At 36.2% G+C, this 14,870-nt stretch overlaps 1 protein-coding gene across 2 annotated transcripts in view; it reads left to right on the top strand.

Annotated features, from left to right (window-relative positions):
- NT5DC1 (5'-nucleotidase domain containing 1) overlaps window positions 1-14,870 on the top strand; it is a 138,973-nt gene that overhangs the window by 86,336 nt on the left and 37,767 nt on the right. For both annotated transcript variants that reach the window (XM_032682472.1, XM_032682473.1), the window contains 2 exons: window positions 1,391-1,565; window positions 5,992-6,089. In XM_032682472.1, coding sequence (XP_032538363.1) covers window positions 1,391-1,565; window positions 5,992-6,089 — 273 coding nt within the window. The remainder of the gene's footprint in view (window positions 1-1,390; window positions 1,566-5,991; window positions 6,090-14,870) is intronic.

The following is a 14,870-nucleotide window of genomic DNA, read 5'->3' as shown; positions in this document are numbered from 1 at the left end:
AATGAAGAACTGGAACAGTGACATGGTTGTGAGTTGGGAGATTTTGTTTGAGACTTTCCTCAGATATAGTAGTCCACTTTTTTGGAAGAAATCTGTCAAGTCGTAGTGCAGAATAATACATTTTTGCTTCTGTCTAGTTGGAGGGATAACAGCCAATTTGAAACTTCTTTTGGAAGACTTTTGTTCCCTACCATCTGTAGATGTTTGATTGTGTAATGTATGAAAGAGTGTTATGTTTAGCATCTTTCAGTCTTTCTTTGATACTACTGGTTCAAACATACATGTTCTCTTTCATTAAATAGCTAAAGTTCAAGTGGTTTAAATCTTATTTTTTCAAACTACAGAACAGCATTACTCACATACCAGAAGGCTAAGTAATGTCTGGGATTTATTAAATCATTCAGCAAAGTTGACCACAGACAGTTGCATATAGAACAAGTGCTGGAAGAAAAATAATCTATGATGATGTTCATTATACTATAACACAGACAGACTGAGAGCCAAATACTTGGTATCATTTCTGTCTCTGCAATTATTATATTTCTTTTTAAACCTTTAACTAGCTTGACAGTTTTGGTTATAGAGGGTTTGAGAGGAAATACATAGGTAAGTTTAATTTGAAATCTTGGTAAAGCAACTATGGGCTATAAAAAGATAAATATTTATTGATGACTTAAATGAATAGGTAACTTTTACTGCCAAGTTAGTGTTGTTGTACACTTGTAGAAATCTTGCATTCCAAGTGTATTTGCAAAATTCTATTACAGCTTTATTTGGCAAAAAGAACATTATTGAAGCTGGAATTGGAACTCAGGGGGTTTTTGCGTCTGTTCCAAGTATTCAAAATACTTATGAATCTTTGCCAGTTTTATCAGTCTCTCATAGATAAAGTGCTATTGGTGAAACAAGCAAAAATTACAAAATGAATGTTATTGATCGGACAGTGCTAAACTAAAGTGTCAGAAGTAACTGAAAGGTGTTCTTGGGAATTTCAGGTCCTTACCACTGTCTAAACAGTAAACTCATTTTACAATCACAAATTGAGGATCCAAAAATTGAGCAAAGACAACAAGAAATAATTATTTCCTGCATAAAACTATAATCTGTAAATTCTGTATTATTAACTGTTATGAGCAAAAGAACATAAAACAAAATAACTATGACAATTCCATAATAAAAGAGAAAAGTCATGCAAATTTATTTGTGCTACAGTATATCCTCTTGGTTTGATTGGGTTTTTTGGTTAATATTACATTACAGCCCAGGGAAAATTTTAAACTTTTCTTTACCTTTTTAAATTTGTTTTCTGCACATAAAAGGATATTTGTTGTGTGGATTAAGTGGTTTGTGAGCAGGATTGGATAACGTAATTATGTTTTAATTTTTTTAGAAGACTGTGGGACATATTTCCCAGAAGTGAAAAATCATCCAGACAAATATTTACAGAGATGTCCGGAGTCTGTAAAAAAGTGGCTGAAACAACTGAAAAATGCTGGGAAGATTCTGCTATTAATTACAAGTTCTCACAGTGACTATTGCAGGCTCCTGTGTGAACATGTTCTTGGGTAAGTGCAAGGTCCATTTCAAATTATATCTACCAGACAGCAAATGGAGATAAGCCTGAGCTATTGGGAAGCTAATTGGAGTTTCTTAAAGTATTGTGAATTACTTGGTTCTGAGATTTCTGGTGGGCCCCTCTCTGGTAAAGTGTGATGGGGTAGCTGAGACAAAATAGTGCATCTCTGAGCCTGTGAGCTGTATCTGACCCACAGCACATTTATATGCTGCATCTTTTTGAGGGCATCACTATGGGATTGAATATGTCGGGCCAACACGCAGTACATCATCTGAATCCCAGTTTTATCATAAACTTTTGCTAGACTGTCTTATTTAAGCCACTTCCTTTCTGTGCTTCTCCAGCAGTAAGTGCAGCTAGTAGTACTATTTCATTTCCTTGTAGCAAATCCACATGAAAAGCTTACAAATACTTCTTCTATTGGTGGTTTCCAAAAGATGGCTGTGCGTGAGAAACGTGCGTTTACAGATCACAGCAGAAAAAATAAAACAGGCAGTTCTTTACACTTGGCAACTAGTTGAAATTGTAGTTACTTATCACAACAGCTGTTTTTAGTGTAAGGTAAAGAACATGACTGGTCAAGTCAAATTCAGTGAAATTCAATAGAACCATCACTTACACACCTAGAAAAAAATTAATCAGTGATGCAAATAGTTAGGTGGGTGACAGGGTGAGACTTTTAATTTATTATTAATCTAAGAAACAAAGTATTTCAATGTGAGCCAACATTGGCTAACACAGGATATGCCAGGGATCAGCAGAGTGAATATGGCAACACAGTAAGAAAACAGGTGGTAAGGTAAAAAACAGAGCTATCCTCCAAAACCAGTCCTGCCAGTATCACTTCCCTTTTGTACTCTCTAGGCTAAATGCTAAATGAAGCATTCGCTGTGCCAGTTCTCACTGCCTCACATGAACATTATACTTACTCGTTTGAAGGGCAAATCTACCTCCTCACAAAAAGCAGTTCTCCTTATGAGTAAGATGCCTGTGAATTAACTCTTTTGTGTAGACCGATCTAGCTGTTTTCTAAATGAAAATTCAGTATAAAAGAAACTTCTTGGCCTCATATACTGATTTTGACTTTCTTTTCCTTGGTGAATAGTGTTTCAGCTGTTTCAGGCAGCTGTAGAAATCCTGCTGGAACACAGTAAGTAAGGTATCAGAGCCGATCAATTGCCTTTCAAAAGACAGAAAGAGATGTTCTGCTAGAAGGATATTGCATCACTCTGTCTTTCCACATAAGTGTAGGATGTTCTGTGGTATTTATTACAATCGTGTTTTCCAGTGACTCATGCAGCGTGGCTTCCAAGTGTTTTCTGGAGTACTCCACTGTCCATTAGACATTACTGAAGTGGAGTTTTTTCCTAAAAATTTAAGCTTTTATTAGTTTTGTTTGTTCCATGCCTCTTGTAACAGACAAAAAGACTCTACTTACCTGTGCTGCTTTTTGCTGTACTGGAATATAGTTTAGGTTCATACCTATTATCTCTGCCCTTAACTTTAATTTGACCAGGCTAACTGCATTTTATTCTTCACATCAGCCCTTACTAATTGCATCTACATAGTCCTTTATTAGTTTCTATCCCTAGTTCTTTCAGTTAATCAATGTGATACTGAGAAGTCCAAAACTGTATAGTAATAAATAAAAAAACCCTAATGATAAACAGGGATGCATGTAAAATTTTAGCCTCCGACTCCTAATATCCTTACCTTGTAGCTGTTTACTTTTTTGCACTTTTTTAAGTTCCTTTTTGGCTAAGAAATTATTGTCTTCATAAAATCTGTGCTGGGAAATTAATGCTTCAGTGTATCATTTACCTGTTTAATAATCAAAATATCCCAGTTGTGTTCATCTGGCCAAATTGTCCTTAGCTAAAAGACATTTTGGTAGGCAGAGGAAGCGTAAGAGAAAATTTCATTTCGAAATAAAATTAGAACTGTTTTCCAGCCAGAGCACACACATACTGCTGGGACCAGTGTATAAGGCATGTAAACCTACAGAAGCAAGTGCCAGTTCATTCACACAAGGAGCGTCACGGTGTGACTTTTCAGTCTTACCTGTCATGAGAATGCTTGTCCGCTTAACTGAATGTTTAAGTGTTGGCAGGAGCACACTTAAAGACAAGTCAATCATCACATAGTCACTGAAGTCAGGAGTCATTTCACCTTTTCAGGAATGTTAGCCATCTAAAAGCTGAAAATTTTTCGAAGCTGGTCATTTAGTTTCCCTCTGTGGTTACTGGAGAGAAAACACTGGGCTCATCCTTGGCAATTCATTCTGTATCCTTGGCAATTCATTCTGTAGAATTATGTTTGAAACAAGTGGGATGAATTACCTTCTAAGAATGTGACTGTTTCTCCATTGGCTCTGTCTGTGGTGTCAATCCCTATCTGTGAATTCAGTGTGCAATTTTTAGATGGTTAAAGTTATGTGAGATACATCCTACCCTTTGTCTTAGCTGTTCACTGTAACCACAGGCCACTCTACCAGATAGTAACTGGAACAGATTTGATTTATGTGTATTGTTACATAGTAATGTAACACGTCTCTCACAAAACAGAAGAACCATGCCTGTTCGCTCAGCTTCTGGAATTTTCCACGCAGAAGCACATTTTTAAAACACAACATTATCATATCTGATGTTGCTTCTTTCAAAAAGGTAAAGGTTTGCATATGGTCACAAATGTAGAAAAACAGACAAAGCTAAAATTTAATTAGAGGAAGGAAATTTAAAGGACTTTTATTTTAAGAGTGGAATGTAATTTTGAGCACAAAACAAAAGCTTGAAGATAAGCTCATAGGGAGAGCATTCAGTTTTTGAGTTAAGATATCTCAGTCCCATGTAGGATTGTGGATTTTTTGAAAGTGACACAGTTATAGTTTACTTCCAGCAAACTTCCTCTGCTGCTGATAGCATGTGTGGCAGGTTGACCTTGGCTGGAAGCCGGGTGCCCACCCTGCCACTCTATCACTCCCCTTCCCAGCCAGACAGGGAAGAGAGTAAGGTGGAAAGCAAGTTGTGGGTTGGGATAAGACAGTTTATTTAAAGCAAAAGTGAAGGATAACATGGTTATTCTCTACTTCCCATGAGCAGCGATGGTCGGCCTCTCCCTAGCAGCAGGGCTTCAGCACGGGTAACAGTTCCTCAGCAGGCAGCCATTGGAGACAATTAATGCCCCCCTTCCTGCTCCTTGCCTTAGCTTTAATATCTGAGCTGATGTCACGTGGTCTGGAATACCCCTTTGGTTAGTTTGGGTCAGCTGGCCTACTTGTGTCCCCTCCCGGGATCTTACCCTCTATTGAGGAAGGAATGTTACAGTGGTGATGCTGTGCTCAGCAGTAGCCAAAACACTGATGTGTTATTAGTGCCCTTCTAGCTACCAATGCGAAGCACAGAACTGTGAGGACTACTATGAGGAAATGAACTCCAGCTCAGCCAGACCCAATACAGCATGTCAGTGCCTATGGTCATCCTCAACTTGCCGTCTGTGATTTCTTTGTTCCATGCAAGAGTATCCGTCATTTTTGTATGTTATAGGCAATAAAGTCACCTAAGCAATGAAACAATTCTAATAAAATAAAACACATCATAGAGGAGGGATGTTTACATTTTCTTACATACCATGCTGAAGCATTCAATCCCATTTAAATTGATGGGATTTCCACAGTTCAAATACCAATTTGTTTATAGGGATCTAATGAGCTTTGAAAAACCTGAATTTAGTAGTGTGATTCAGCTGGCAGATTAAGACTCAAAGTTGGTAGGTGTTTATTTGTAACACCTAACACATCTAACCTCCCTGTAACCAGCAGGGATTTAGTGAGAGCAGCCAGTGGAGTCTGAAGAAGGAGTTCAGCTATCAAAATGGCATTTCAACTTTAGGGTATGTGAAACCACACTTCATTGACTTCATTGACTTGGTTAATTAGATCTCTGTTGTCTGCCAGTGGCATCTTAGATACCCATTAGACCTGTGCATACCTACATTATGGATACCAACCATGTAAGCACCTGTGTTTAAGTGACTTCAGTTGCACCCTATCCCATCGCTTCACTTCATATATTCTTCTTTGTGAAGAAAGTCCCTCATTTATATCTTTCTGTGTATATCTATGCATATGTTGCCATCTGAAATTAAGATATGTCATCTATTACATGTTCTCCTGAGATCGAGGAACGTCTTTTTACTAATAATGAGTGATCTCAAAGATACAGCACTGTAGGTTTGACTCCCTTTTGACAGCCTCAGGAAAAGGAGGGCAATAGTGACATGGAACAAGTATTGGGGAAAAAAATGTGATAGAAGCAAGTGCCTTAAAGAAGTGCTTTGATATTTTCTTAAGTCTTAAAAAGTATTTAGTAGTTAGCTAATTCATTAGTTTAACTAATCAAATTTCCTTTACTTTCTAGGAACGATTTCGAAGAGTATTTTGACATTTTGATCACAAATGCTTTGAAACCTGGTTTCTTCTCCCATACACCAAACCAAAGACCTTTCCGAACTCTTGGTAAGTTCAGCCGTGACCCTCTTCTCATCTGCTTACCTTTATGAAAAAAAAAGAAAAGAGAAATAAGGCGACAGAACAGCTGGCATGGAGGTGGAAAGTGAACTCTACACTCTTAGCATTCTGTTAAGACTGAAGAGCAATTAAGAATTACAGTGCTGAACACATTTAAAAGGCAGAGCTGTGGCAGTAATTAAAATTACATTGGTGCTCAGATATTTCATATTTATGAAAAAGAATCCTTTTCTTTATTGTGATGACAAGGTCATGCACCTAAAATAAATTTTGTTCTCAGAAAAAATATAGCAGAAATATTTAAAGAATTTAAAGGAAATTCAGAGAATGGTACAAATAAATTTACAAAACTGAAGGAAAGGATTTAAGATGGAAATCCGACAGTATTAAATGTGTTTTCTTTGGCTAAATAATGACAGAGTAGGTGAAAAGGAAGTACCCCTATACTCAATTTAATTAAAACAATCTGACACATTTGGTAATGTTGTCCGTTAGGTAATTACGGTTGTAACATAAGAATTTTATAAGAACAGTGTTTGTTGAACTACAAATGACAATAGCAATGTGGCTGAAGATAGTTAATTTTTCCATATTTTGGTAAATGCCTCTATGATTAAGTGTTACCTGAAAATTAACCTTATATCCAAAATAGCATAAGGCAGCATATATTGAACCATATTTTATCATTTTATGACAGGAAAGTCAGCATTCCAGCCCAAAAGAAATTCTCTTTGTGGAACTTTTACAGTAAAACTAAAACAAGCTGCAGAAATATATACTGAAACTACATTTTAATGTTTCACATATTTATATAGGAAAATAAGTAAGAAATATCTTAAGTGTGATTTTTAAAGAATTAGTTCAAATCGTTGCCAAGCTGACAATCTGAGAAAAAATAATCTCAGAAGGGAAATTGAAACTATTCATATGAAAGGAGGGAGGGGAGTAAAATCATAAAGAGTGAAAAAGAGTCAGTTCTGCAACCATTTTATTTAGTTTCATACAATGCAAATTGAAAATTAAATGTAGTTCATTTTTGATTATTTTAAACAGTCTGATAAGCCTGACTTCCTGAGGAAATCCTGCTGTGTCCCTCTGTCAGTAATCCAGCCAGCAACTTTTAAACCCATTGGCTAGTTTCAATAAATTTAATAGAGAGCGAAAAAGCTCCAAAATGCATTTGGGTTTTTCATGCAAATAAGGGCAGAATAGAAGAAGGAGACCAAGTTACTGTCTCCATTTTGTGTAGCATTGGCTTAATCACCATATTAGATTTTAAGGACGAATTTTCATGAAGCTGTCTCTTTCTCATGCTTTTAAACAGGAATAGCATTCTCTGGAGTCCTCCTATTAACTTAGTGCTTTTCACTCACTTTATATCTTGGCACTGCAAAGAGGCTCACGTAGCACTTGATCACTCATTACATGAATACCTTATAAATGCAAAATAAAATGTAGTTCTGGACACCTCGCTGTCTAAACAGATAAGGGACACAAACATAACTAAAGCAATCATCAGATAAATAATTTGTTGAAACAACTAGCCTCAGAGTGGATATTTTTTAATATAATTATGTTCAATTGACAGTAACAAGTTTCTTCTGAAAGACCAACCAGAACATTCAAAGCAAAGAATTATGCACATAGGACAGGCTTTTAGAGATATGTTTTGAAGTAGTGAAGAGCTTGTTTAAGAGTATGTGAAGTTTAAACCACAAAAATAGGAGTATTTATATGAGAAAATGCATGGAATAATGTATACAACCATATAACTTCAGAGTAGTCACTGATAGTTTCACCCAGTCACCCCAGATAGCTAGGAACACATTTAATTTCTGAAACAGGGTACAGTGAAGCTTCTAATACATTGAGGGGGAGCAGTTTTCCAATTTCCAGAATTTTTTTAAGGCTTTCTTTCATATCAGAACCACTGAAAATTCAGAATTTCAGTTTCTAGTTTTTATCCTCCTTTTACCAGTATAGATTTCCAGCAGAAGAGTTTGGCCACTGTGCTTCACATCAGGGAGAGAAAATTTCCTTATTTTTAATTTGAATAAGGAAAGATCTAGAGGTGAACATCATAGTAAATATTTTCTTTAAGCACAAGCTTTTGCTAGTATAATTTAGGGGCGGAAAAGCTTCAGTAGGTGAAAGAAAGCTTGTTCCATGAAGAAACGTGTTACAGAAAGTGAACTGAAGTAACTGCTTATCACTGCTGTCCGTTTCTCCAAGTCTGAGTTTCAGCCATGTTCTTCAATTCATCGGTAGTTCTGAGCTGCAGTAAATTCCTAATGATACCCTAATTCCTTCTATTCCAAGGGAATTGTGTTATAAATGGGCTTAAGGATAAGGCACAAAATATGGAATGTGTTCTTAATTTCAAACACCCCAAGTGTTACATTGTATACTGGAGTTAAATGTTATTTATCTGTAACAGGAATTCTGTTGCAGATTTACTAAAGGAAAGGTTTTGAACAGTACTAAACAGACGTATAAATTCTTTTCAGTAAATGAGTTCAAAAGGCAGCTGTGTTCAGTAAACATTTGAAGGAGAACGAGAAACAGGACAAGATGACAAAGGAGGCATTGTCTGGAAATGTGATATCGGGTAACTGCTCTGCAGAAGTGTTTTTTCAGTAGACAAGTAATTTTAGAGCTAATCCATTTAGAAACCATGAAAAATTATTTTAATTGCTCAATTAAAATTGCATCACTACTTCATTTGAATTTCAAGATGTGCATCATTTAAAGCAACCAAAACACTGTTTGAAATCCTGAAAGATTTGCATGACTGCTTTTTATTGAACTGGGACACTGAAAAGCACAATAGTTAATTATTTAATTTTTCATTATTGTCTTTCAAAGTACTATTCTGTTAAGTGGAGGAACAGTTTATGTGTATCTTTACAGATTTTAGAACAGCTGCACTTATTTTTACCTGGAAAAACCATTTTTATAATTAGGGGGAACTTATGTAGCAAAGCACATAATTTGTGAGAACAGTGCTATACATAAAAAAACCCCAGACTTACCCCATAATACAAATATCCCATAATTTACTTGTTATTCACAAGGTTATATTTTCTTTTACACAGGAAAATCCTTCACATGGTTCTTTAAAGTACTAATAATATCTTGAGCTGCAGGATCTAAGGATCAAGTTGAAAATGTTTGTGTAAATCCTTTGTTGACAATGAAGGATTTTCTTTGCTTTCAACAGCTACATCCATCTTAATTTATCATTCCATGATAAATGTAAGGACTTGAAGGAATATAAACAGAAAATACAGTTGTGACTTATATGATAATCTGCAACACATGAAGATTTCTGTAAAATTTTACAACAGAACTTTCCCTTTAACACATCACTTGTTAATGTATATCAAATTACTAGTGTGACTGCCAGCTCTGATCATTGTCAAATACATTTTTTTACAATGCAAAATAACAATTGAAATGCTAAAGATAACCTTTAATTCCCTGAAAGCCTTCTATAAGTCTGTATGCACAGGGAATTCTGCTTGATCTTTAATAAGACTTATATATATTTTATTTCCAGCTCGGGCACAGTTACTGTCTTTTCTGATCTGTTGTTTGTTTTCTTTTTTAATAAATTGAAAATGTGTTGCAGATTGTTTCAGTGTCTGAATTTACAACACATATTTAAAAACGCATGTATATCCTCATGTATATGTGTGTATATATGTACAGACTGAAAACAATCCTATAGATGGAATGTCAGTGGATGCCACATTTCTGTGAGATTGTGGTGCCTTTATCCTATGCCCAGAGAAACAAACCCACTCTCCTTCTCCTGCAGAGAGTCTCAGGTTTTCAAAGCCTGCTTTCAGTTGCATTTCCAGGCTGTCTGCCTTATTCCTGAACTTGAATTTCTGTCCAGCTTATGGTGCCTCTGCTGCATCATGTAGCTTTCAATTTAAGAAACTCTTTCAGTCCTCCAGTTTTTTATGATTTTCTGGTAACTGACTTTTCTGACATTTTAACAATTCTCTGCAGAAGCTTTTTAGCTCCTTCAGTCATTCTTCTCTAGCCTTCCAAGAATACAGGAAAATTCTATAAGCTGAAAGGACCAATTAGAAAAGAAAATAAGGGGACAGGATATAAAACAATATACTTCTAGACTGAAGACCATCTTTGATTACTAGGGATTGCAAGACTTGTGATCCCATATCTGTTGTCTTTGAGTTTTCTTCTGTCATCTTTTGTGACATCTGGGCTTGACTACTGCTGAGATGGGCTGCAGAACTGTGTGGAGAATGAGGGCTGATCCTATATAACTATTTTTTTTAATTTATATTCTGAAGCTTCTTAGGCCTGAGGACTGGTATCAGGAAGGCAGTGCCTTCCTTCATGTGTAAGGCATATAACTTCTTTTTAGATCATTCTTTTTATGTGAGATTTCTGTCTTTACCACCAGAAGAATACCAAAATACTACCCAGTTTTATATTTTATAATAATATTTTATTTTTATATTTTATAAGACCTTTAGTAAAACTGTAGAATATATATTAAAAATGTGGAAATTTTGAAACAGATTGTATTGCACTATTATATATATAATTTAAATAGTCTTGCCTTATTCACTCAATTGAAGAACATAAATACCACTCTAGAAAATTCTGATTAAATTTTTGACCAAAACACATTGAATTCAATCTACAATATAATCACTATAACTGCTGTATACTAGGTATTTCAGTTACTACCTCTTCCAGTGAAGGCTACCTTGATAAGAAAGGAATTATTTTTTTTTTACATCAAACTGTGAGGTTAAAACGTGAAAGCATAGCTACTCTTTTGGGCTATGTTAATTGTTCCCATCATTTCTTCTAACCAATCTTACCTTGCATTATATCATCGGATCTTCATATTTAAATGTAGATTCAAATTTAAATTTAAAATCGTTTTAGATTTATCCTTTAGCTCATGACAGCACAGTTGTTGGTATTTTCATGCATAGACTTGATGTCTGATGAAGAGCTCACTCTACCAAGAGGAACCTGGTCTTTTGCTGCACCTGTGAGTCCTTACTCAAATAGATGGGTTGTGGTCCTCACTCTGCAAAAGCTGTCATATTTTCCACAGATTTGGTCTGTGCTGAACTCCTCCAGCCACAGGTCACTGCAGGGATTAAATAAGACTTTTTCTTTTGTTGTTTGGTGTGGATTTCCAGTGCATCTTTATCCCTGAACACTGAAGATCAGATGCCCACTGCTCCTTCCAGGAGCAGCAGAGGAGATGGGGGGAAGGAAAATCTCCTGACCTAAATGTAGAGGTGCACAAGGGCAGGTATGTGAGACAAAGATGAATCACAGAGGGTCTAGGAGAGCCAGGGGATGGGAAGGGAGAACAGAGCAGAGCAGCACAAGGAAACATACAGAGAAGAGGGATTTCACTCTGATGGGGTTTTCCAAATTTCAGGTCTTTACTTTCTGTCTTCTGTTGCCTCAAAGAGGACTTCAGAAATAAGGCTTATGTGTCAAACACATAACTTAAAATTATGTACCCATGTCCTGCATTAACTGGGCCTCCCAGTTGGCCCTGCAGCCACAGCAGGGGAGGCAGCACTGTCTTCACAGAGGGCTCAGGAAGCCTTTTGTGGGGAAGCCCACAAGGGGCCTCTTGTCACATCTCTCAGTAGGCACAAACAGAATAATAACAGCACCAGCAAAGGACAGTCTATGTAATCTTCTCCTCCAGTGACTCAGGGTGTTCCTTTATGTAATGCAGCTGTGCTTTTTGCCATTATTCTAGAGATGGTGACTCTTCATATCAGTCTGCCTGAAAATATTCTGTAACATGAGGCCACAAAATAATGCATTTTTGCTCAGAGCTTATGAGAGAGTGGCATGTAAAGATTGCCCTGGCTGCAGACTGCATTATTCAAGAGGTATAAAGTCCATAACTGTTTGCCATATGTTTTCTAAAGTGACTGCCCTTATATTGTTGCAATATCCCACAGTGCCCCATAGCCTTGAAAAGCAATGTTATTCTTTTTAAGGCAAATGCTGTTTAGTGATTTTTTAAAGTGTATTGGCACTGTTTTCCGTGTTTTCTGGCTATTTAGGAAAGAAAAAGAAATATTTTAACTAATAAATAGTGGTATTTTGTACTCTAGCTTTCAAAACTAGAACTTTCGATAGCTCCAGGGAGACAGGAGTCTCTTAATGCTTTAATATCAGAAACGGGTTCTGTATTAAGCTGGCAGTAGGAGGTCCATTGTTTGAAGGCGTATAATACCTTGTTCTATACACAAGTCACCACTGAGAAATAATTTCCTACTCTTACCTCAGCCAAGGATTTTCATTTTATCCATCATTTCTGGAGAAAGAGGAATTTCTTTTTAAGCAAATATTCCACGTGGATGATTATGTAGAAAGATCTTCATGATAGATAGAATCTGGCCATTTTTAATTTTTATTATGAAAAACCATAAGGATTATGGAAGTGCCTTATAGAGGTGATTCCTTCATCTGACACCCTCTTGGCAGCATGATCAATGCCTGACTCCACTTTCTGAAAAGCAGGCTAGGGTAGGCCAGTAGGGCTGACAGTGGGAATCACTTATTTCATCTTATGAAGCAGGTTTTGTTTTCGTACAGATATTCATCATCCAGTGAAGAAGCTCAGAGAGTGTCTCCTAAAATCTACAATGTCAAGCTCCCTGGATGACTCTTTCACCTCCCACTCTTGGTTTAAATGATCTTAGTCTAAAACTATTCCACTTTGTGTACTGCCTTTGCACAGATACTTTGCATCAGTATGACATAGATTTTTTTTCTGACAGTGTAAACAGCTGTTTTAGGGACTTCTGGTTTCCCAATATTATAATGCACTGTAGACAATTGTTTGTAGACAAACAAAAATCCATACATGTTACCTTGCAATCAAAGGGATTTACCATTTAGTCATTTTAAAGTTTGCTAGACAGTACCTGTGTGTAGTTTGAAATCAACACTTTGGGAATCATTTGAGAATAAATGTCTTCAATTGTAATTAAGCCATGGAATAGGGAGGATGGGAGACTGTGGTTAAGGATCTCTTTTCTAACAGTAAATTTTATTTCATGTTTGATAAACATAGGATTAGTTGACAGTAATAGTCTGGATTTTGGGGTTTACGTAAATTGGTCTGTGTGAAAGTATTTAAAACAGGTGTAAAAAGCAAAATAAAGTTGGGCCAGCACATACATCCTTTTGCAGAGCAGACTGTTAAAGTCACAGGCAGACACACAACATTTTTAACAGATGATTGCAAAATGTTGACATAAAGCGCCATTTTTTCTGATAGCTTTCAAAGTCCTTGACTGCCATAATTTGATGGTCATTACCTCATAAAAAACCAAATGTTTTGTACATTTATTTTCTATTACGGAGATAATGAATTAGAAATTGAGGACATGTGTTTGATTACTAATTGGCAGTATATAATTTACAACCCTTTTGTAAAATAATGCAAGGAGACACTCCGCAGTTTGCACTGATGGTATGTATATCCAGTGACACAGTTAAACTGGTATAATTTCTCCAAGTTGTGACTCTGTAGTAGACCATGCAGTAGCCAAAGGACAACTTTCCCTTACAGTACATCCCTCTTAGCAAACTGAGCAGGGAAGCCATTCCTTTCTCCTAGGAGGAGGAATGGAATGAGTGTGTTTTGTTCTGTTTATCTGGATATTTTTTTTTTTAATGTACTTTACTGATATTTACTTCAGAAGTGCTGTTAGGCCAGATTGTCATCACATCATTTATACAAATTCTCACCAATGACGGGTTTCACTCAGGTGTTTTACAACACATCAGGAGCTAGAAGTCAAGCGTTGAGGTTTATGCAATCACATGGCATATGTGAGTAGGAATTTCTGTCCATCCCCTACTGCAAATCTCTATCAATAATGCAATTTCAACCACATTTGAGTGTGGCCCAGTATTCTCAGAGATACTCCAGCCTCAGCAGACTGCAGAGGAAAAAAATTGTTCTGTCACTGCCAATGCAAAGAAAGGCTGAAGTATAAACTTACCCTTGATTAGATACCGGAGTATCTATATAGTATACCTGCTACTGGAAAAGCACCCATGAGACTTTCTACCCTATTAGGCACTCAGTGAATCCAGTGAAACTGCAAGACACAACTTCATAGGAAGATGGACCCTATTATTTCCACTATTGTTCATAAACAATTCCTTGTCTATTTAATTTTTTTTTTCAATTTAATTAATTTTTTTTAAAAACCAGAAAAATACTGTCTTCGAAGTATGGCATCTCTTTGTTGCTGAGTATTGAGATTAATGGTGAGCTGGAGATGCATTTACCAATGCCCATCCTTCTTTAAAAGAAAAAAATTATAGTAAATGTGTCAGGCCAAGGTCTTTATATGTTTGCATAGTGTTCAAAGTACCTCAGAGGATAAAAGGAATAAGAAGTTTTTCATCCTAAAATCAAAACAGTGAAAAACTGTAACTTTCTTCGGCATAAAGACAGCACGGTTTGCTTCAGCTGATTACCTTTGATATTAAATAGCATGTTTGGCACAAAGCTGATAAGAAAGCTAGTTCAAAGAAAGCTAAAACTGCTGTTTTCAAAAGCATGGTATCAACAATATTCCTTTTGTTAAAACTGGAAAACATGTTTAGCATAATTGCTAAGTACTCTAAACCCAGAATTCTTTGTGTATGGAGAGTCCATTTTCCTTTTCAAAAGGAGTTATAGTAACTACTGCAGTACCACTACTGCAAAGTTACTGATTA

The sequence above is a fragment of the Chiroxiphia lanceolata genome, chromosome 3 (genome assembly GCF_009829145.1).
Source record: "Chiroxiphia lanceolata isolate bChiLan1 chromosome 3, bChiLan1.pri, whole genome shotgun sequence".
In the NCBI taxonomy this organism is placed as follows: Eukaryota; Metazoa; Chordata; class Aves; order Passeriformes; family Pipridae; genus Chiroxiphia; species Chiroxiphia lanceolata.
This window is presented reverse-complemented; position numbering and strand designations above follow the sequence as displayed.